Source organism: Mytilus galloprovincialis, chromosome 1, assembly GCF_965363235.1.
Source record: "Mytilus galloprovincialis chromosome 1, xbMytGall1.hap1.1, whole genome shotgun sequence".
NCBI lineage: Eukaryota > Metazoa > Mollusca > Bivalvia > Mytilida > Mytilidae > Mytilus > Mytilus galloprovincialis.
Genome location: NC_134838.1, coordinates 8,505,970 through 8,523,554, shown reverse-complemented (window position 1 = coordinate 8,523,554; position 17,585 = coordinate 8,505,970). Strand labels below are relative to the sequence as shown.

Genomic DNA, 17,585 nt, shown 5'->3' with positions numbered 1-17,585 from the left:
ATTGCAAGTAGGGGGTGAAATTACACTGTAAAAGAATTTGGGTCCAGAATTTTTAAGGAAAGTAGTGATTTGGTCCTGCTGAAAAAGGTTAAAAATTACCTCTTTGGAAGCTGTCAAAAGATTTCAAGACGCCCTAACCATAAAATTGTCCATATTTTGAGTTAGAGCCGATGAAGTTTTCTTAATTTTGATATAGTTTGTCCCAAAAGTAGAAAAACACACTGTCAAAAATTTCTTTGAGAAAGCGCAGGTGGGATTTTTTTTATATTCATTTATGTTCTAAAACAAATGCACTACAAAATAGTTGTGGTCTCGGACCAGCTGAGGACCACCTCCGGATGTGAGATTTTCTGGTTGTGTTGAAGATCCATTGGTAGCCTTTTGGCTGTTGCCTGCTCTTAGGTTGGATTGTTGTCTCTTTGACATATTCCCCATTTTCATTCTCAAGATTATTGTCATGCCAAGACCTTTTGAAGCATCCATGTTCTACAGTGTATGTTTTCCATTTTGTTGAAGGACATACAGTGACCTATTGTTGCCAACGTCTGTTGGTCTATTTAAAAAGGATTTGTCTAACACACTACATTTTCTTATTTCTGTATGACGTTATATATATGAAATTGAGAATTGAAACGGGGAATGTGCCAAAGAGAAAACAATCTGACCAAAGAGCAGAAAACAGACCACATTCTGTATGTACCTATCCCTATAGTTCAGTTGTTGTCGAAGGCTCATGTCTGTCAAATTTATTTAACGTTAATTGTTTTGTTTTAAATTAAGTCGTTAATTTTCCCAATTGAAGTGTTTCATATTTTCCATGCCGATGACTATTGTAGCCGACTATACGGTATGGTTTTTTTTTTTACATTGTTGAAGGTCGTACGTACAGCTGCCTATAATTGCTTACATCCATTTCATTTGAACTTTGGTGGATAGTTTGATCATTAGCAATCATACCACATCTCCTTATTTCAAAATAACATTAAGTTGTAACTTAAACCGATCAATTGTTACTTTAGATACAGTGGTGTATTTATTTTGTTTTGCTCTACGTCTAGTGTCAATGTTGTCATAAAATTGGAAATTGGGAATGGAAAGGGGAATGTGTCAAAAAGACAACAACCTGACCTTGAGCAGACAACAGCCGAAGGCCCCCATTGGGTCTTGTAAAAAAAAAATTGAGAATGGAAATGGGAAATGTGTCAAAGAGACAACAACCCGACCATAGACCAGACAACACCCGAAGGCCACCTAATGCATGTTTAGGTTTATAAATATATTGCAGATAGTTTCGTAATTAAACGGCTTAAGATATGTTATACGACAATAATACATAAAAAGATAAAAGGTAGGAAAATTAAGAGACCACAACAACAAAGACCATCGTTTTTGTTTTTATCTACATTGGCTAAAGGTAATGGGAGAGGATTTGAAATCCAACTTAACATGTTTAACCCCGCCTCATTTTTTTGCGTCCGTCTCAAGTAAGAAGTCTCTGACCTTTGTTAGTCTTGTACGCTTATTAGTTTCAGTTCATTTATTTGTTTAGGAGTTAGGTATGACGTCCAATGTTCACTGAACAAGTTCACATTTTGTTTAGGAACCAACTAAAGTACACATACGGGTGCGGGGTTTTCTCGCTGTGTTGAAGACCCATTGGTGGTACATACTTGTTTTTAAATCATTTTTTGTACATGAATGATGCTGTTAGTTTTCTCATTTGAATTGTTTTACGTTGTCATTTAGGGGCCTTTTGTAGTTGACTAAGCGGTATTGGCTTTGCTCATTGTTGAAGGCCGTACGATGACCTATAGTTGTTAATTTCTGTGTCATTTGGTTTCTTGTGGAGAGTTGTCTCATTGGCAATTATATCACATCTTTCTTTTTTATATTCATTGTATGTTTCGAAATGTGTAACAAGTGATTCTATAAATCTCAACTATAAGGCCTATGACAGAGTGAGCATAAAGTAAGATGACAAAAATACTGAACTTAGAGGAAAATCAATTCGGAAAGTCCATAATCACCTGGCAAAATCAAATAACAAAACGCATAAAAAACGAATGGACAAGAACTGTCATATTCCTGACTTGGTACAGGCATTTTCAAAGAATAAATCATTGTTATCGATAGCCGATGATAGACAAGTTATAGGTAAATTATTCAGTAGTATAACCAAAAAGGTTTTAGGGTTATCTACACTGTTATGAACATGATTCAATAACGATATACTATTGACAACAATTTATTCAGTTAGAAGAAATTAAATAGGGTTGCATCGTATAGTTTTAGTTTTGTCACATACAGTTTCTGTTTTGGTACATTGGTCTTGTGGAAAACATTTTTCATCACTTAAACAACCATGCTTAGAACAAGTTTCCCATTGATTGTCAAAATTTGTTATGATTCGTTCGATCCTCTTTTTACAACAATCTGTTTGTCCAGCCGGAATAACGAAATCCTTTGGAACACAAAATGGACATAACGCACGTACTTGGCATCCTCCTCCTCCTACAGGACAACTGTTTGTGCAGAAGTTAACACAGGTTTCCCATTCAACCTTCCTCGCTGCTACAACACTCTCAACATCGCAAACTGTTGCTGAATTAGAAGTGCCAAAACCATCTAAAATATAATAAAGCATAATTTGTCAATCACGCTTTAAATTACATACAATCAACTCTGTCAGTATTTATATTTTAAGTATTGAATGTACCACCCGTAAGAACTGTCGGAAAGCAAATACAAAATAGAAGTTTTTTTTCAAACAATCAATCGAAATCAACGTTTGCCAAATATGGCTGACATGCTGATGATATTACATTATGAAATTTATTCAAGTATCGCTAGATCTATTTTCCGACGTTAATTTAACGTCATCTTTCCTATTTGAGCGACATGAAGTAGGGCTTTAAATACTCCTTAATTTACTTAATATCGGATCAAAATTTAGGTAGGGCTATTAATACTTCTTAATTTACTTCATACTGGATCGAAATTAAGTAGGGCTATAAATAAATACTTAATTTCTTTTATATTGGGTCGAAATGTAGAAGGGCTAATACTCCTAAATTGACTTCATAATATGTCCAATTTCATATAATAAAAAATGCCTCCGATTCTTACTAAATTCACAATATTACTGCTTATTTTGTGTGAATACTTCACAACATGGTTATTTTTCAAAATTGAAACAAATGGTGCTCGAAAATTGTATTTTAGATTGATTTTGACATATTTTGAGTCTTACTAATATTATTGGTACCATTTTTCTGCACCAGATGTACATTTCAACCATTAATGTCTAGTCGGTGATGTCTGATGCCAAACTATTTGAAAATCTAGAACTTTTTAAAAATTGAAGACCTTAATTAGAAGAATTTAAACAGGGAAAAAATAAGTTAAAAGTTATTCTTTACAAAATAAAATGTTTTTAATAAAACCAACTGCACCACAAGTTGAAAAGTCTCATATTATTTTCTCTAATCTGAACATTTTCTGAGAGTTCTTTGTTCTATACATAAGTATGTTGGTAATACATGTTTACATTTAAGACTTATTTAGAAGAATTTTGTTTTAAAACATGCATACATTCAAATATCTCTAATGTAGGCTTCTTCAAAATCTCAGTAGCCACACATAAAACACTTACCAATGATTACAAATATAACTAACAGCAACTTCATCCTGAGCATTTTGTTCATAACAAACTTCTTTACAAAACAAGAATTCTAATATTGAACAAATAGATATAATTTTATATCTGTGAAAATCTGTTACTTGTAGCAACAGATTTTCACAGCAGGAATATTTACTGACGCTTCTATCATTTTTGTTGTTGTTGCATATATGAATAACAAATAAGTGTAAACTGTCTGATGGTAGTATATTTTAAGCGTCACTGACAGATCTAGTGTCATCTTCTTTTATAAGGACATTGTCCTTGAAGCCATACTCGGTCACAGCTAAGTCCTAACATTTCAATGGGATATGCATACACGGAAATACTGGGTAAACATTTGTTATTAAAGTATTAAATTAAAGTTGATATAAATCACCGTTCTTTAAGTTGTATTAAGTTAAAACTGCGAAACTGCGACTATTTTAACACATATTGTGATGTTAAATAGTTGTCGTTTGATTACATGTGTGTGGTTCATAAGTGTTTCTGGTTTCTCATTGTTTATATAGATTAGACCGTTGGTTTTCCCCTTTGAATGGTTTTACACTAGTCATTTTGGGGCTCTTTATAGCTTGCTGTTTGGTGTGAGCCGAGGCTCCATGTTGAAGACTGTACTTTGGCCTACACTGATTTACTTTTATAAATTGTGACTTGGATGGAGAGTTGTCTCATTGGCACTCATAACACAACCTCAATATACAATATGCTTTATTAAAAAAAAAAGGAAAAAAAGAAGACGTTTTAAGCATTATACTCTTGCTACAAGTACTGATGGTAAATGTCACGTTCAGAAATTAAAGAAGTAAGACGTAAAAAGTTATGAGAAGAAAGTGTAACAAATCTCATTAATTAAATGTATAAATACGATATAAAGAGGTGCATATATTACTTAACATGATGTAGTTTTAAACATTAAAACATACACAAATATGTTAGAAAGACAAAAAGGAGTGCTTTTGCCTGTTACTTGTTATGTGATATTTTTGTGTCGAAACTGAGAGATTTCTGATTGCTGATTTAAGATATTACAAAAAAACAGTATATAGATGTAAACAATGCTGGATGACTCGTGTTATTAACTTATTCATAGTATACAAATATGCACGGCTACACCAGAATTTTATCTTTATGTGTTTACGTGGGGTAAGTATTGCTACGCGAATGCATTGCTTCTATAAAGCAAGAGGTTCCAATTTATTGTAAAATTTAGGAAAATGTCGTGTAAAATAGACATTATTAATACAATACAAACTAATTAACATTGTCAAATTTCAAATAGAAGTTTATAAGTATTATCTATCTATCTATCTTCCCGTGAAGGAGTGGACTCATTTTTGAGTGTATATACTCCAGCGTGAGTGAAAGTATTGTTGATCAACTCAAGAATGATTTATCCAGATGCATAAGTCCTGTAAAATTGACCGAATTAACAGTATGGGTTGAGATTTGGTGTGTCATCATTTAAGATCAGTTAAGGTCGGTTTATGTATAATCATAATGAGTTCAGTTTGATTGGAAACATAAAATTCTTTTTCTTCAAAATAACATTTTACCACAGTATGTGCAGTATTTGTTTATTGAACGATATATCAACTGTTGTTTTTTCAAGGACTTTATGTTAATACGTGAACAGATTTTAAATTTGCATAAAACAAAAGGCAAACTCCACAGGCACTTGTCTCAGAAAAAAATTTCCTATATACCTTATTATAACATAAGGTATATAAGAATTTTTTTCTGAGACAAGTGCCTGTGGCAAACTCCTCAGAATCACAGATAATATATTGATTTCATAAAAATATGACAAGAATTGTATATTTGTGAGAGCTGATCATGCAATTTCCGAAAGATTTTATTTTTCAAATGCCGGTTATTTCTTTAGATTTTTAAAAGAGCAGAGCCAACCAACTATGCACTATTTAAAGATTAAGTTACACGGGTGTTTGTTTTGCGATGTTTACAAGTAGTTTACAAACCTAATTATTTAGTCACGTGTTGTTATATAAATAATATACAATCCTGGAAGATGCAGTAAACATTTAATACTGCATTGACCTAAGCGATGCAGTGCCGGAATTAACGTTCGGAATCAAAAGTTCGGGGGTTATACCCCGTGTTATAGAACAATCATAAACTGTATTCAATACACCCTTGTAATTTTACAATTATCTATTCGCTAATTTGTAACAACGATTTCTTAGAAATTTAAACATAAATTAAGGTGACCCGACAGTACTTTCTTTACTGTATAAGTTGTATACACAATGGCAATAGAAATGTTAATTATTCAGTCAACCAATTTTTAATTGTAAGGCAATACTTTGTGCGAGATGAAAACTTTACTACTTATGAAATGAAGATCGTTTTGTGAATGATTTGATTTATGTCTAAGATGCACCCATTAGAACTATTTTCAAAATGCTTGTAGTTTAGAGGTTTGGTTGGCTTGCTTGTTTTGTTTGTATACATGTTTGCTCAATCTTAATTACAATGATTGAGCAAACATTTATACAAACCATACAAGCAAGCGAACCACACCTTTAAACTACAAGCATTAAGAAAATAGCTCTCATGACGTTTTATTAGTATGTGATGTAGATTTAGACCAAAACCCGAAACTTTGCTACTTCGGTGACATGAATTGGCTTAACTGTCCCAAGATATATGCATTCAATGATGGCGTGCCATAGAAAATGATGAATTTTATCCTAGACAAAGATCTGGATTTGGACAAAGCATTGGAAAAAATAGAATTGACTATATTGGCAACGAATGGTATTTTTACGGGATTTATTGATATATTACCACATACTTTCACTCGCAATGTTTGTATAAGTAATTAATCCTTCTGACTTGATATATATTGTTAGAGAGTCGGCTAAATTAAGACTTTATAGGATGAAAATTAATTAATTTCCTTCTGTGAAAATGCCTCGAATGTACAAAAAAATGAATCATCCCTACAGTGAAAATGAAAGCCTAGTATCATTCTTCGACATTAAACATGAATCAAATAACGAAAAAAAAAACGAAGTTGAAATTAGTTCAATATCAACAAGCTGAATAACAGAACCTTTTATAAGTTAACATTAATAATTAATTTAAAAAGTACATTTTTTTCTGCAAATGAAACTGCATTCACTTGCACGCTCTATTCGTGAACTACGCTTGATATTTATCTATGTGTCTACCAATTTTACACCTCGATGGCTGTAGGTGCGAAGAAAACCCGTCTGCATCTCATACTTATATCATGAATTTATAAAAACAGTACATATTATGTATCATTCTTTTTTATTCAAAAATCATGAATTTGTTGTCTGTTTATTTACCATTCTACACTAGAAATTTATAACGGATACAGTCAAAATGGTATTTCAGGATTGGCACATTATTTCAGGATTGGCACATTACATACACTGGTCCTAGTGAGTTTTCTCCCGTTTATACTTGTTATAACGTGTTCTTACGCATCAGATTATCAATTCACATTTATTATTAAAAATTCTGAAAATAGTATAATCTTAAACAGCGAACATTATCAGATTAATTGTTATTTCTTATATTTATTCTTGTCAAACTAATAAAAACATTTTAGGCAATTGCTATTTGTCCGGCAGCGGCAAAATACCAAATTTGCTATTTAGCCGCCGCCGGCAAAATAGAAAAAAATACTATTTTGCCGGCTCTGATTAAATTATATCTCACTGGAATTAAAAGGTAAGAATAATAATTAATTAAATATCAAAATTAAAATTTGAATTTAAAAACTTGTGTTACTGTTACTTATATAAACACTTTTAACTATCATATTGCATATAGTCTTAAAATTGATATATAACTTCCCTTAAAAAACCATCAGGTACATGCATATGACTTAGGGCAATTCTATTGATATTTGAAAAATATCAACAGAGATTAGATGTATTTCAGAGCATTACTATTTTTGGAGTCATGAAGTGTATGGCTCTTGAAGTTCTAGAATCTGATTCTGTGAAAAGTACAAGTTCATGTGGCAATGAACACGAACAAACAGAAGTGCGTGTTAATGAGGATATTGAAGATATCAATGATGATTTAAATGTAACAGATAATAATGAAAATGATACTGATTATGTCCATATAATCGAAAATTCTAGAGAACTAGTTTCGCAAGAAATAGAACGAGATACAGCTCAACAAGAAGAACACCTATTGGATTCCAAATTTTTTGGGCCCTTTATAGCTTGCTGTTCGGTGTGAGCCAAGGCTCCGTGTTGAATACCGTACCTTGGCCTTAAATGGTTTACTTTTATAAATTGTGACTTGGATGGAAAGTTGTCTCATTGGGACTCATACCACATCTTCCTATATCTAATTAAGAGTTTGTTCGTCCTTGTGTGTTTTGGTATGAAGTTCTATTCATTATACTCTTGCTACAAGCACTGATGGTGAATATAATGTTCAGAAATTGAAGAAGTAAAATGTAAAAAGTTATGAGAAGAAAGTTTTTTTTTTTATTTTACAAATCTGAAAACCATTTGAAAATAGTCATAACAACCCTGCTGTATTTTTGTGCCTGTCCCAAGTCAGGAGCCTCTGGCCTTTGTTAGTCTTGTATTATTTTTAATTTTAGTTTCTTGTGTACAATTTGGAGTTTAGTATGGCGTTCATTATCACTGAATTAGTATATATATTTGTTTAGGGGCCAGCTGAAGGACTCCTCCGGGTGTGGGAATTTCTTGTTGCATTGAAGACCTGTTGGTGACCTTCTGCTGTTGTCTGTTCTATGGTCAGGTAGTTGTCACTTTGACATATTCCCCATTTCCATTCTCAATTTTATATTAACCTTAAAAGTACATTTTGTATAATATAAATTCAGAAATGAATTGATTGCACTGTTTTTATTATTGCAAAAAATATGACAGGGTTATAATCACAATAATTTAAACTTTCATCTTGAAATTTTTTATCTGAAGTAAACAGGATTTTCTCAATATCCGAAAAAAATTCAAATCACATTTTAGTGTAAAATGACAAAATTTAAATAATAAATGGATGAAAAAAATTCAGACATTACAGTAATAACATTCCACTCTAACTTTTAGTTTAGCATTATAACAACCAGAATATAAATATAAATGGAAATCTTAAAACTTGTAATTAGTAAATAGAACAAAAACAGGGCCAAAGAAGCGAATTAAATGTGGATTAATTCTACTTTGTGATAATAATGAATCGTGAAATACACATGAACTGGTACCCTGTGAATAACCTGTTTCCTCATTAAAATTAATGCATCAATATATGTTTTGTTTTTTACCAGTTTTGAGTACTGTGATAAAAGACTTCTTTCTTTCAGCAACAAAGACTGAATTACAAACACTACTGTCTTCAAAGAAATTTACATGATCTAATAACATTAGCAGAAAAAACTGAACTATTAATAAAAAAATAAAACATAGAAACTATCAAAATGATAAAAATTTCAATTAATCAAAAAACAAAACAGACAAAGGAAACTAAAAAAAATGATAAAAATTTCAATTAATCAAAAAATAAAACAGAAAAAATAAACTAAAATAATGATAAAAATTTAAAAGAGACTAGCTGATGGGTCATCATTTGTATGACTTTTGGATTTGCCTTCATGTCCATAACGTTTATTTGATTTTTTCACTCTTTTCATTTTTCCTGATTTAAAAAGTTCATCGTAATCCTCAGCAGCATCAGACACCATTTGATCCACTAAAGATACTCGTTCTTTCCGATGTCTTTTGTGACTTTTCCATTTAACAGGGTCAGTGAAAACATCAATCCCATCGTCTTTTAAAGTGCTTACATCAGCAAAATGATAATCTTCATCCTCTGTAATGCTTGTTTCTGTTAATGAATCAAACTCAACATTTTCCACTTTTACTGACTTTTTGTTCTTTTTGGGGGGCTTTTTTCGTTTTTGGGTTGATTTTTCTGGAGATGAAAATATATCATCTAAGACTGACAAATTATCTCCCCTTTCCATTTGATTTTTTTCTTTTACTGGAGTTCTTGCATCATCTTGATGTCCAATTCTATGTAATAATTCTTCAATATCATCTGAGTGATGATCTGAAGTAATACCAGCAGTTTTATCTTCTGTAAACTCCTCAATAGTAAAAACAGAACCAGTTTCCTTCTTGTCCTTATGTTTATTTTTCTGCACACCATTCTTTGGCCTACCTCTAGTTGATTTCTTTGATGGCGAAGGCTTCCTACCAGCAAATGAGGTAGAGGGTATTCCAATATCTAAACTTTCTGTCCGACTTCCATCACTTTCAACCCTACTTTTAGATTCTAATTTTTGGGATTCACTATCAGAGAAATCAAGAAATGAAATTCCCAGAGTTTCGTTTTCCTTGTGTTTTACTCGCTTCTTTCTTTTTATGTCTTGATTACCTGTCTTTTTTGTAAAAGAAGACCCTGTCAATATTAAAATATTTAATTTGAAAAGGTTTTCAATAGAGATCTAGTCACTACGAGTAATATCAATAGGTTTTAGAGGTATATCAAAATATGTTTTAAAATAGAATTGTAAGAATAGCTACCAAATGTTTAAACTGTAAATTCAGAAACTATTGTGTGCATTCATATTGTGATTTTTGAGAAATAAACAATAATGGGAGATTAATTAATGTGATTTGAGGATAAACTGGATATAAAGGACACACAATATACATCTTCACTGGTGTGATACTCACCCAGTTATTCATATCAATAAAAACCTCACAATAACTTATGAATTTACAGTACTTAAGGTACACTTATCAATTTGTTTTCTTGTATACTGTTTTGTGTGCATAAACCTGACTGATGGTTTTTTCTCCCTTTCAGGGCATTATAGCTTATTATGTGGTATGGATTTTGCTCATTGTTTAAGGCTGTATGGTGACACACAGCTGCTAACCTTCTAAGTCTTTCAGTCACTGGTGGAAATTGTCTAATTGGCAATCATAAAACATCTTGTTTTTTTTATATTATAGATCATTATAGTTATGAATAATGAATAGCTTTTTATTGCCAATTATGATATTTTTTACAGATACTGAAATTAGAAAATGGTCATAGTCACATCCTAAAACATGACATTTGATAACTTCATAAGGAACAAAAACTATCATAACATTATATTAATATCTTTCTCACCATATCCAATTGATTTATCGTTTTGATCATCATTTTTAACTGTGCTGAATATCTGGGAATACTCAGGTTTATTCTTGGTGTAATAATCTTTCATCAGTTTTAATCTGGATTGTGTAGACCCTAATAAAATTCTTTCTGATAGTTCAATAGCTGAAACACTGTCAAAATACTGGGTCATTTCTTCAAACTGTTTTCTAAAATACATATAATGGAATAAATTTAAATGATAAAATCAAATTAGAAGTTGTCATTTTATTCTTTACTATGATCTTTGAGCGTGCTCCATTTAGGTTCATTGCTTTTGTTATAACAATATATGAATATTTACTATTTCCTCAGAACATTGTGAGCATATTTGCAGTATGTTTTCTATTTCAAAACCTCATTACTTTTTTTTAAGAATTAAAAAGTAACTGCCAGATACCCTTCCTTTTAAAACTAAAGTTTGCTTTATAAATATGTGATCATAAAGACAATTATCAAGGCAGCTATATACATTATTTTTTTATCTTTTGTATATTGTTGGGTGCTTGTCTCTTGAAGTTTGTCTTTTTGTATTCATGACAAACTACATTATTTTTTTCGAGTTTGAATAATTAAGCTAGATAGTTAAACAACTTTGGTGACATTTACCAACATTAATACAAAGGTTATCTTAAGCAATCTTCCAACAGAACCTTGACATCAACATATGCAGTTTTAATGAATAATCTTATTCAAAATTTAAAATTTGTTTATATTTGAGGTAAAAGGTAAATGGCAATTTTTTTTTACTTACAATCGAATAGTTTTAGGAGTCTGTCCAATAAGTACTCTACTGGTTCCTATGACAACTGATGTAGGTGTGTTATGATCTGGTTTTGCTGACTTCCTACCTCTGGACTTAATATGAGTAGGTTCTGTAATCACACTATCATCAGACTATAAAGAAACAGCTGTATCAAATTAAACATATTCAAACTCATTTGGAACATTGGCAAAGGAATTAAAGTTTCAAAATGACCCATTCACTCTTAAGAAAATTTATTTTATTCAATCTTTTGAGGCTTTGTTGCGATTGAAACTATTTAAAGTTTAAAGAAAAGAAGACCTTTAAATGAAGGTCCAATTTACATGTATTGCAAAAGATAAAACAGTATACGGACGCCCACCTCACACCATTATTTTCTATGTTCAGTGGACCATAAAATTGGGGTAAAAATCTAATTTGGCCTTCTACTGGAGGGGTCATGAAACATAACAGGTAACAGTTTTTCACAATATCCATCAGGTATCGTACCTCAGACATTGGTTCACAATAATCAACAGGTATCTGTGTGTTCTGGTGTAGTTCAAACACATCCTGTATGGCACACTTTGTCATGTGACCTTCAGTATTATAGCAGTATCTTACCTCAGACATTGGTTCACAATAACCAGCAGGTATCTGTGTGTTCTGGTGTAGTTCAAACACATCCTGTATGGCACACTTTGTCATGTGACCTTCAGTATTATAGCAGTATCTTACCTCAGACATTGGTTCACAATAACCAACAGGTATCTGTGTGTCCTGGTGTAATTCATACACATTCTGTATGGCACACTGTCATGTGACCTTCAGTATTATAGCAGTATTATAGCAGTATCTTACCTCAGACATTGGTTCACAATGCCAAGCAGGTATCTGTGTGTCCTGGTGTAATTCAAACACATCCTGTATGGCACACTTTGTCATGTGACCTTCAGTATTATAGCAGTATCTTACCTCAGACATTGGTTCACAATACCAAGCAGGTATCTGTGTGTTCTGGTGTAATTCATACACATCCTGTATGGCACACTTTGTCATGTGACCTTCAGTATTATAGCAGTATCTTACCTCAGACATTGGTTCACAATACACAAATGGTATCTGTGAGTTCTGGCAAAATTCATACACATCCTGTATGGCACACTTTGTCATGTGACCTTCAGTATATTATAGCAGTATCTTACCTCAGACATTGATTTACAATACCCAAATGGTATCTGTGAGTTCTGGAGTAATTCATACACATCCTGTATGGCACACTTTGTCATGTGACCTTCAGTTTTATAGCAGTATCTTACCTCAGACACTAGTTCACAATAACCAGCAGGTATCTGTGTGTTCTGGTGTAATTCATACACATCCTGTATGGCACACTTTGTCATGTGACCTTCAGTATTATAGCAGTATCTTACCCCAGACATTGGTTCACAATAACCAGGAGGTATCTGTGAGTTCTGGTGTAATTCATACACATCCTGTATGGCACAGTATGTCATGTGACCTTCAGTATTATAGCAGTATCTGAGATCAGACACTAGTTCACAATACCCAGCATATATCTGTGAGTTCTGGTGTAATTCATACACATCCTGTATGGTACACTTTGTCATGTGACCTTCAGTATTATCGCAGTATCTTACCTCAGACATTGGTTCACAATAACCAGCAGGTATCTGTGAGTTATGGTGTAATTCATACACATCCTGTATGGCACACTTTGTCATGTGATCTTCAGTATTATAGTTGTATCTTACCTCAGACATTAGTTCACAATAACCAGCAGGTATCTGTGTGTTCTGGTGTAATTTATACACATCCTGTATGGCACACTTTGTCATGTGACCTTCAGTATTATGGCAGTATCTTACCTCAGACATTGGTTCACAATAACCAGCAGGTATCTGTGAGTTCTGGTGTAATTCATACACATCCTGTATGGCACACTTTGTCATGTGATCTTCGGCCTTGCTGCCACCAACCAACTGACGATTTTCATGTACATGCACAACGCCACATTGATCTATATAGACGAAAGCTTAACATTTGATCAACTTTCATTAAAATAAAAGATTATTTTTATTTCATTCAAAGTAAAACATATGAAACATCCATATAACAATAGCTGATATAACATCAACTGGAGTTGAATTTTTTTCATTATCTAAATGTCTAATTATATACCAAAGGTAAGTACTATAACTCATGTATTTACTATTGAGAGGTGAAAAGTAATATTTGGAGTCCATGAAGAAAAATCCTATTAAGGGTGACCCCTTAAGAACCCTAAGAATGTAGATCTACTTCTACATATGTAGATTTGCTTATAAGTCCGTTGCCAATCAGGGGGGTTTTGTGTGGTGTGTTGGAAAAGTGGAATATTTGAGACAAAAATTCCTTATGTAATTAAGGAATGACTGTAATATTTTTTCCGTCTCATAACATAAATAACATTAAAAAATGTGATGCATACTGAATAACCCGTGTAGCGGGTTATTTTAATGTGTGCACCACATTTTGTATGTAATTTGAATAGACAGAAAAAATATTAGTCATTCCATATAATTTAATTCTAAATTTCATTTTAAACCAGAGTAAATCATGAAAAATGACGTCACTGTCACATGACAAAATTAGTTCTATGAGCTGATAAACAAAACAACGTCAGCCAATCAGAAGACGCATTACATCCAAAATTAAATTATTCTTTACTAACGTCAAGACTTTCTGCTGTGTAAATTATTGACCTTATCATATGTTTCTGATATTCCCTACCTATTCACATATTTTCCAGCTGGAAAATGTGACTTTTTTCAGCTGTGTCCTATCACCTTATATACATATAGGGAGTGGCACCCGAGCTAAAAACATCAATTCTTCACAGGAAAATATTTTGAATAATGAAGATTCTTACCAAAAACATCTGACACTGAAGAAAATGATGACTTTTTAAGCTTTGATCTTTTTGGTGAAGACTTTTTGCCTTCGTTAGGTAATGATATTGAAGGTTTAGAAGGTGTTGATGTTTTTCTGTTACTTGTCATTTTACTTCCTGTTCGAGTTTCTTTCTTCCTGGTTGCTGTCTTGACAGATGTATTAAAGTCCTGAGTATCGACATCTCCTATGTAATGATTATCATCACTATCTTCTATACTGTTGATATCAAAGTCATCTCTGTCTGAAGAGTATAAGGAAAACAATTTAACTAATTAGGTTAATTGATGAATCAATATGTTAATTCATTCAAATTTGATAAAAAAAAAAAAAAAAATATTCAACTCCTTTTTATCTATTAAAATTTTCTGAACTAATCAGTTCATTTGAAGCTTCTTTTTCAAGAGAAAGGGTGTGTGTACATTAGCCAAAAATATCATGCCTAGACAAAAAGAGCTCTGCATGGTTTTCTGGTTTGGAGTTGGTCAGGGCAGGTTTTTTTTTACCAGAAAGCATGTGAACTCAACCTTTTTTTTCTACAAGGATGACAACTCTAATCCAATTCTTTTGGTAGACCCTTTTAAGATTTTCAAACACAACAAAAGAAAAAGCTTTTGTTTAAAAAAATGTTTCAAATATAAAATCAAACCAGAGGCTCTTAAGAGCCTGTGTCGCTCACCTTGGTTTATGTGCATATTAAACAAAAGACACAGATGGCTTCATGACAAAATTGTGTTTTGGTGATGGTGATAAGTTTGTAGATCTAACTTTACTGAACATTCTTGCAACTTACAATTTTTTCCATCTGTAATGAACTTTGCCCTTTAGTTACAGAGGAAAATGTTTTGTAAAAACTTACCAAGATTTACCAAATTAATGAATAGTTAAAAATTGACTATAAAGGGCAATAACTCCTTAAAGGGTCAACTGACCATTTTGGTCATGTTGACTTATTTGTAGATCTTACTTTGCTGAACATTATTGGTGTTGACAGTTTATTTCTATCTATAATACTATTCAAGATAATAACCAAACAAGAATGTGTCCATAGTACACGGATGCCCCACTCCCATTATCATTTTCTATGTTCAGTGGACCGTGAAATTGGGATGAAAAATATAATTTTGCAATTAAATTAGAAAGATCATATCATAAGCAACAAGTGTACTAAGTTTCAATTTGATTGGACTTCAGTTTCATCAATCAAAGCGCGAAAGCGCTGTAAAGGCAGTTAATTACAGGTTGTGTGTATTTCTAGTCCAGTTATATCATTATCTTCCATAGAACAGAGGTGGTTTGTAGAATTTAAGATTTAGAGTTCTTTTGTACCTAGTTCACCTATATCTATAGTCTACTGTTTACAGTATATTTTCTGTGCCTCGCCATGAAATGCATTTTTAGCCATGGCCTTGTCAGTTTGCTTTAAATTTATGAGTTTGACTGTCCCTTATGTGTCTTTCGTCCCTCTTCTTTAGACATATAAGAACTTTTCCTTTTCAATATAAATAGACTATTTTTAATTATTGATTGTATACGCATATTCTATGACTCCCATAAAAAGAAGTTCACAAAGATTGACTAGTCTCTGTACTGTGTGTATAGCAAGAACATCAAGTAATATAATGGTAAATGTACATAGTAACACATCAACTTTTTTGATGACCATACCTGCCAACTGTCAGTATTTGCAGAGTATTTCCCCCATCGAGCTCGAGGCTCCCAAATGGAAATTTTGTAAGAGCAATTTTGTCGACTATTTTAAAGAAAACAATTAATTCAACAATGGCAATGAGCTTGTTTATGCACGAAGAAGCCAAAAACCACATTAGAATATATTTGAAGGGAATCCATGACAAATCGCCCCATTAGCAAATAGCCCCACTTTTTCACTAACTCGCCCCACTTTTAAAAAAAACTGCCCCAACCTGGATAACCAAATCGCCCCACTTGTGAAATGTGTTATATCCCTTAATATTACTCCTGCCAACTTGCCCCAACTTATAGAAAACGATAATATCTAGATAAATATATTATTAACCAGGAAGAATTTACTAATGCCAACTCGCCCCACTCATGTAAAAAGATGTTATCCCGTTGTATATAAGTTAAATTCCGTTAATATTACTCCTGCCAATTGGTCCCACCTAATGGAAATCAGTGAAATCTAGATAAATATATTATTAACCAGGATGAATTTAGTAATGCCAAATAAAGGCAACAGTAGTATACCGCTGTTCAAAACTCATAAATCCAGGGACAAAAAACAAAATCGGGGTAACAAACTAAAACCGAGGGAAACGCATTAAATATAAGAGGAGAACAATGACATAACACCGAAACGTAACACACAGAGAAACGGACCAAGCATCAGACAAAACACCACGAGAATAACAAATATAACATGAAAACCAAATACATGAATTAGGGATAGACAAGTACCGTGCCACGTCTGATCTCAATATCTCAAAAATAAGAGAAAACACAAACGACTCAACGTTAAAATGCAACACACACAGAAACGAACAATAATATAACAATGGCCATCTTCCTGACTTGGTACAGGACACTTTTAAAGGGAATAAAAGTGGTGGGTTGAACCTGGTTTTGTGGCATGCCAAACCTCGCACTTTAATGGCAAAGTTAAATATAACATTGAAATGACAACATATTACAGGACTACAATACAAATTAATAGAACATATTAGACAAAGAAAAACATGATTAATAGATAACAAAAAGCATCAGGTTTAAAATTCAATACGCCAAAAACGCGCCTTGTCCACACAGGACTTACAAGTGACGCCCAGATATAAAAGTTGTACAGCACTGGAGATAAAAAGTTGAAAAAGTTTCGCCAAATACGGCATTGTTTTTATGCCCGGGATAAGAACATTCTTATTATATAGAACAATTCATGCTATTGCAAACAGTAAATTTTATCAAATGAATATGAAAGAGATATACATAAAGAAACTGAAGTATTAACTAATTACAGAAAACTAAACCCGAATACATAACGCC

At 32.5% G+C, this 17,585-nt stretch overlaps 1 protein-coding gene and 1 long non-coding RNA gene across 4 annotated transcripts in view; both read right to left on the bottom strand.

Moving 5' to 3' along the window:
- Positions 1-2,229: 2,229 nt before the first annotated feature.
- On the bottom strand, positions 2,230-4,442 carry LOC143064653 (uncharacterized). Its single transcript, XR_012975300.1, has 2 exons — positions 3,653-4,442; positions 2,230-2,625 (listed from the first exon to the last, which is right to left on the bottom strand). It is a non-coding gene; the product is annotated as an uncharacterized LOC143064653 (long non-coding RNA).
- A 4,108-nt stretch (positions 4,443-8,550) lies between these two features.
- The window catches only part of LOC143064602 (uncharacterized), a 42,202-nt gene continuing 33,167 nt past the window's right edge, over positions 8,551-17,585 (bottom strand). For all 3 annotated transcript variants that reach the window (XM_076237536.1, XM_076237543.1, XM_076237553.1), the window contains 5 exons: positions 14,545-14,808; positions 13,502-13,653; positions 11,622-11,764; positions 10,844-11,037; positions 8,551-10,120 (listed from right to left, as the gene is read on the bottom strand). In XM_076237536.1, coding sequence (XP_076093651.1) covers positions 9,258-10,120; positions 10,844-11,037; positions 11,622-11,764; positions 13,502-13,653; positions 14,545-14,808 — 1,616 coding nt within the window. In that variant the 3' untranslated portion in view covers positions 8,551-9,257. The remainder of the gene's footprint in view (positions 10,121-10,843; positions 11,038-11,621; positions 11,765-13,501; positions 13,654-14,544; positions 14,809-17,585) is intronic.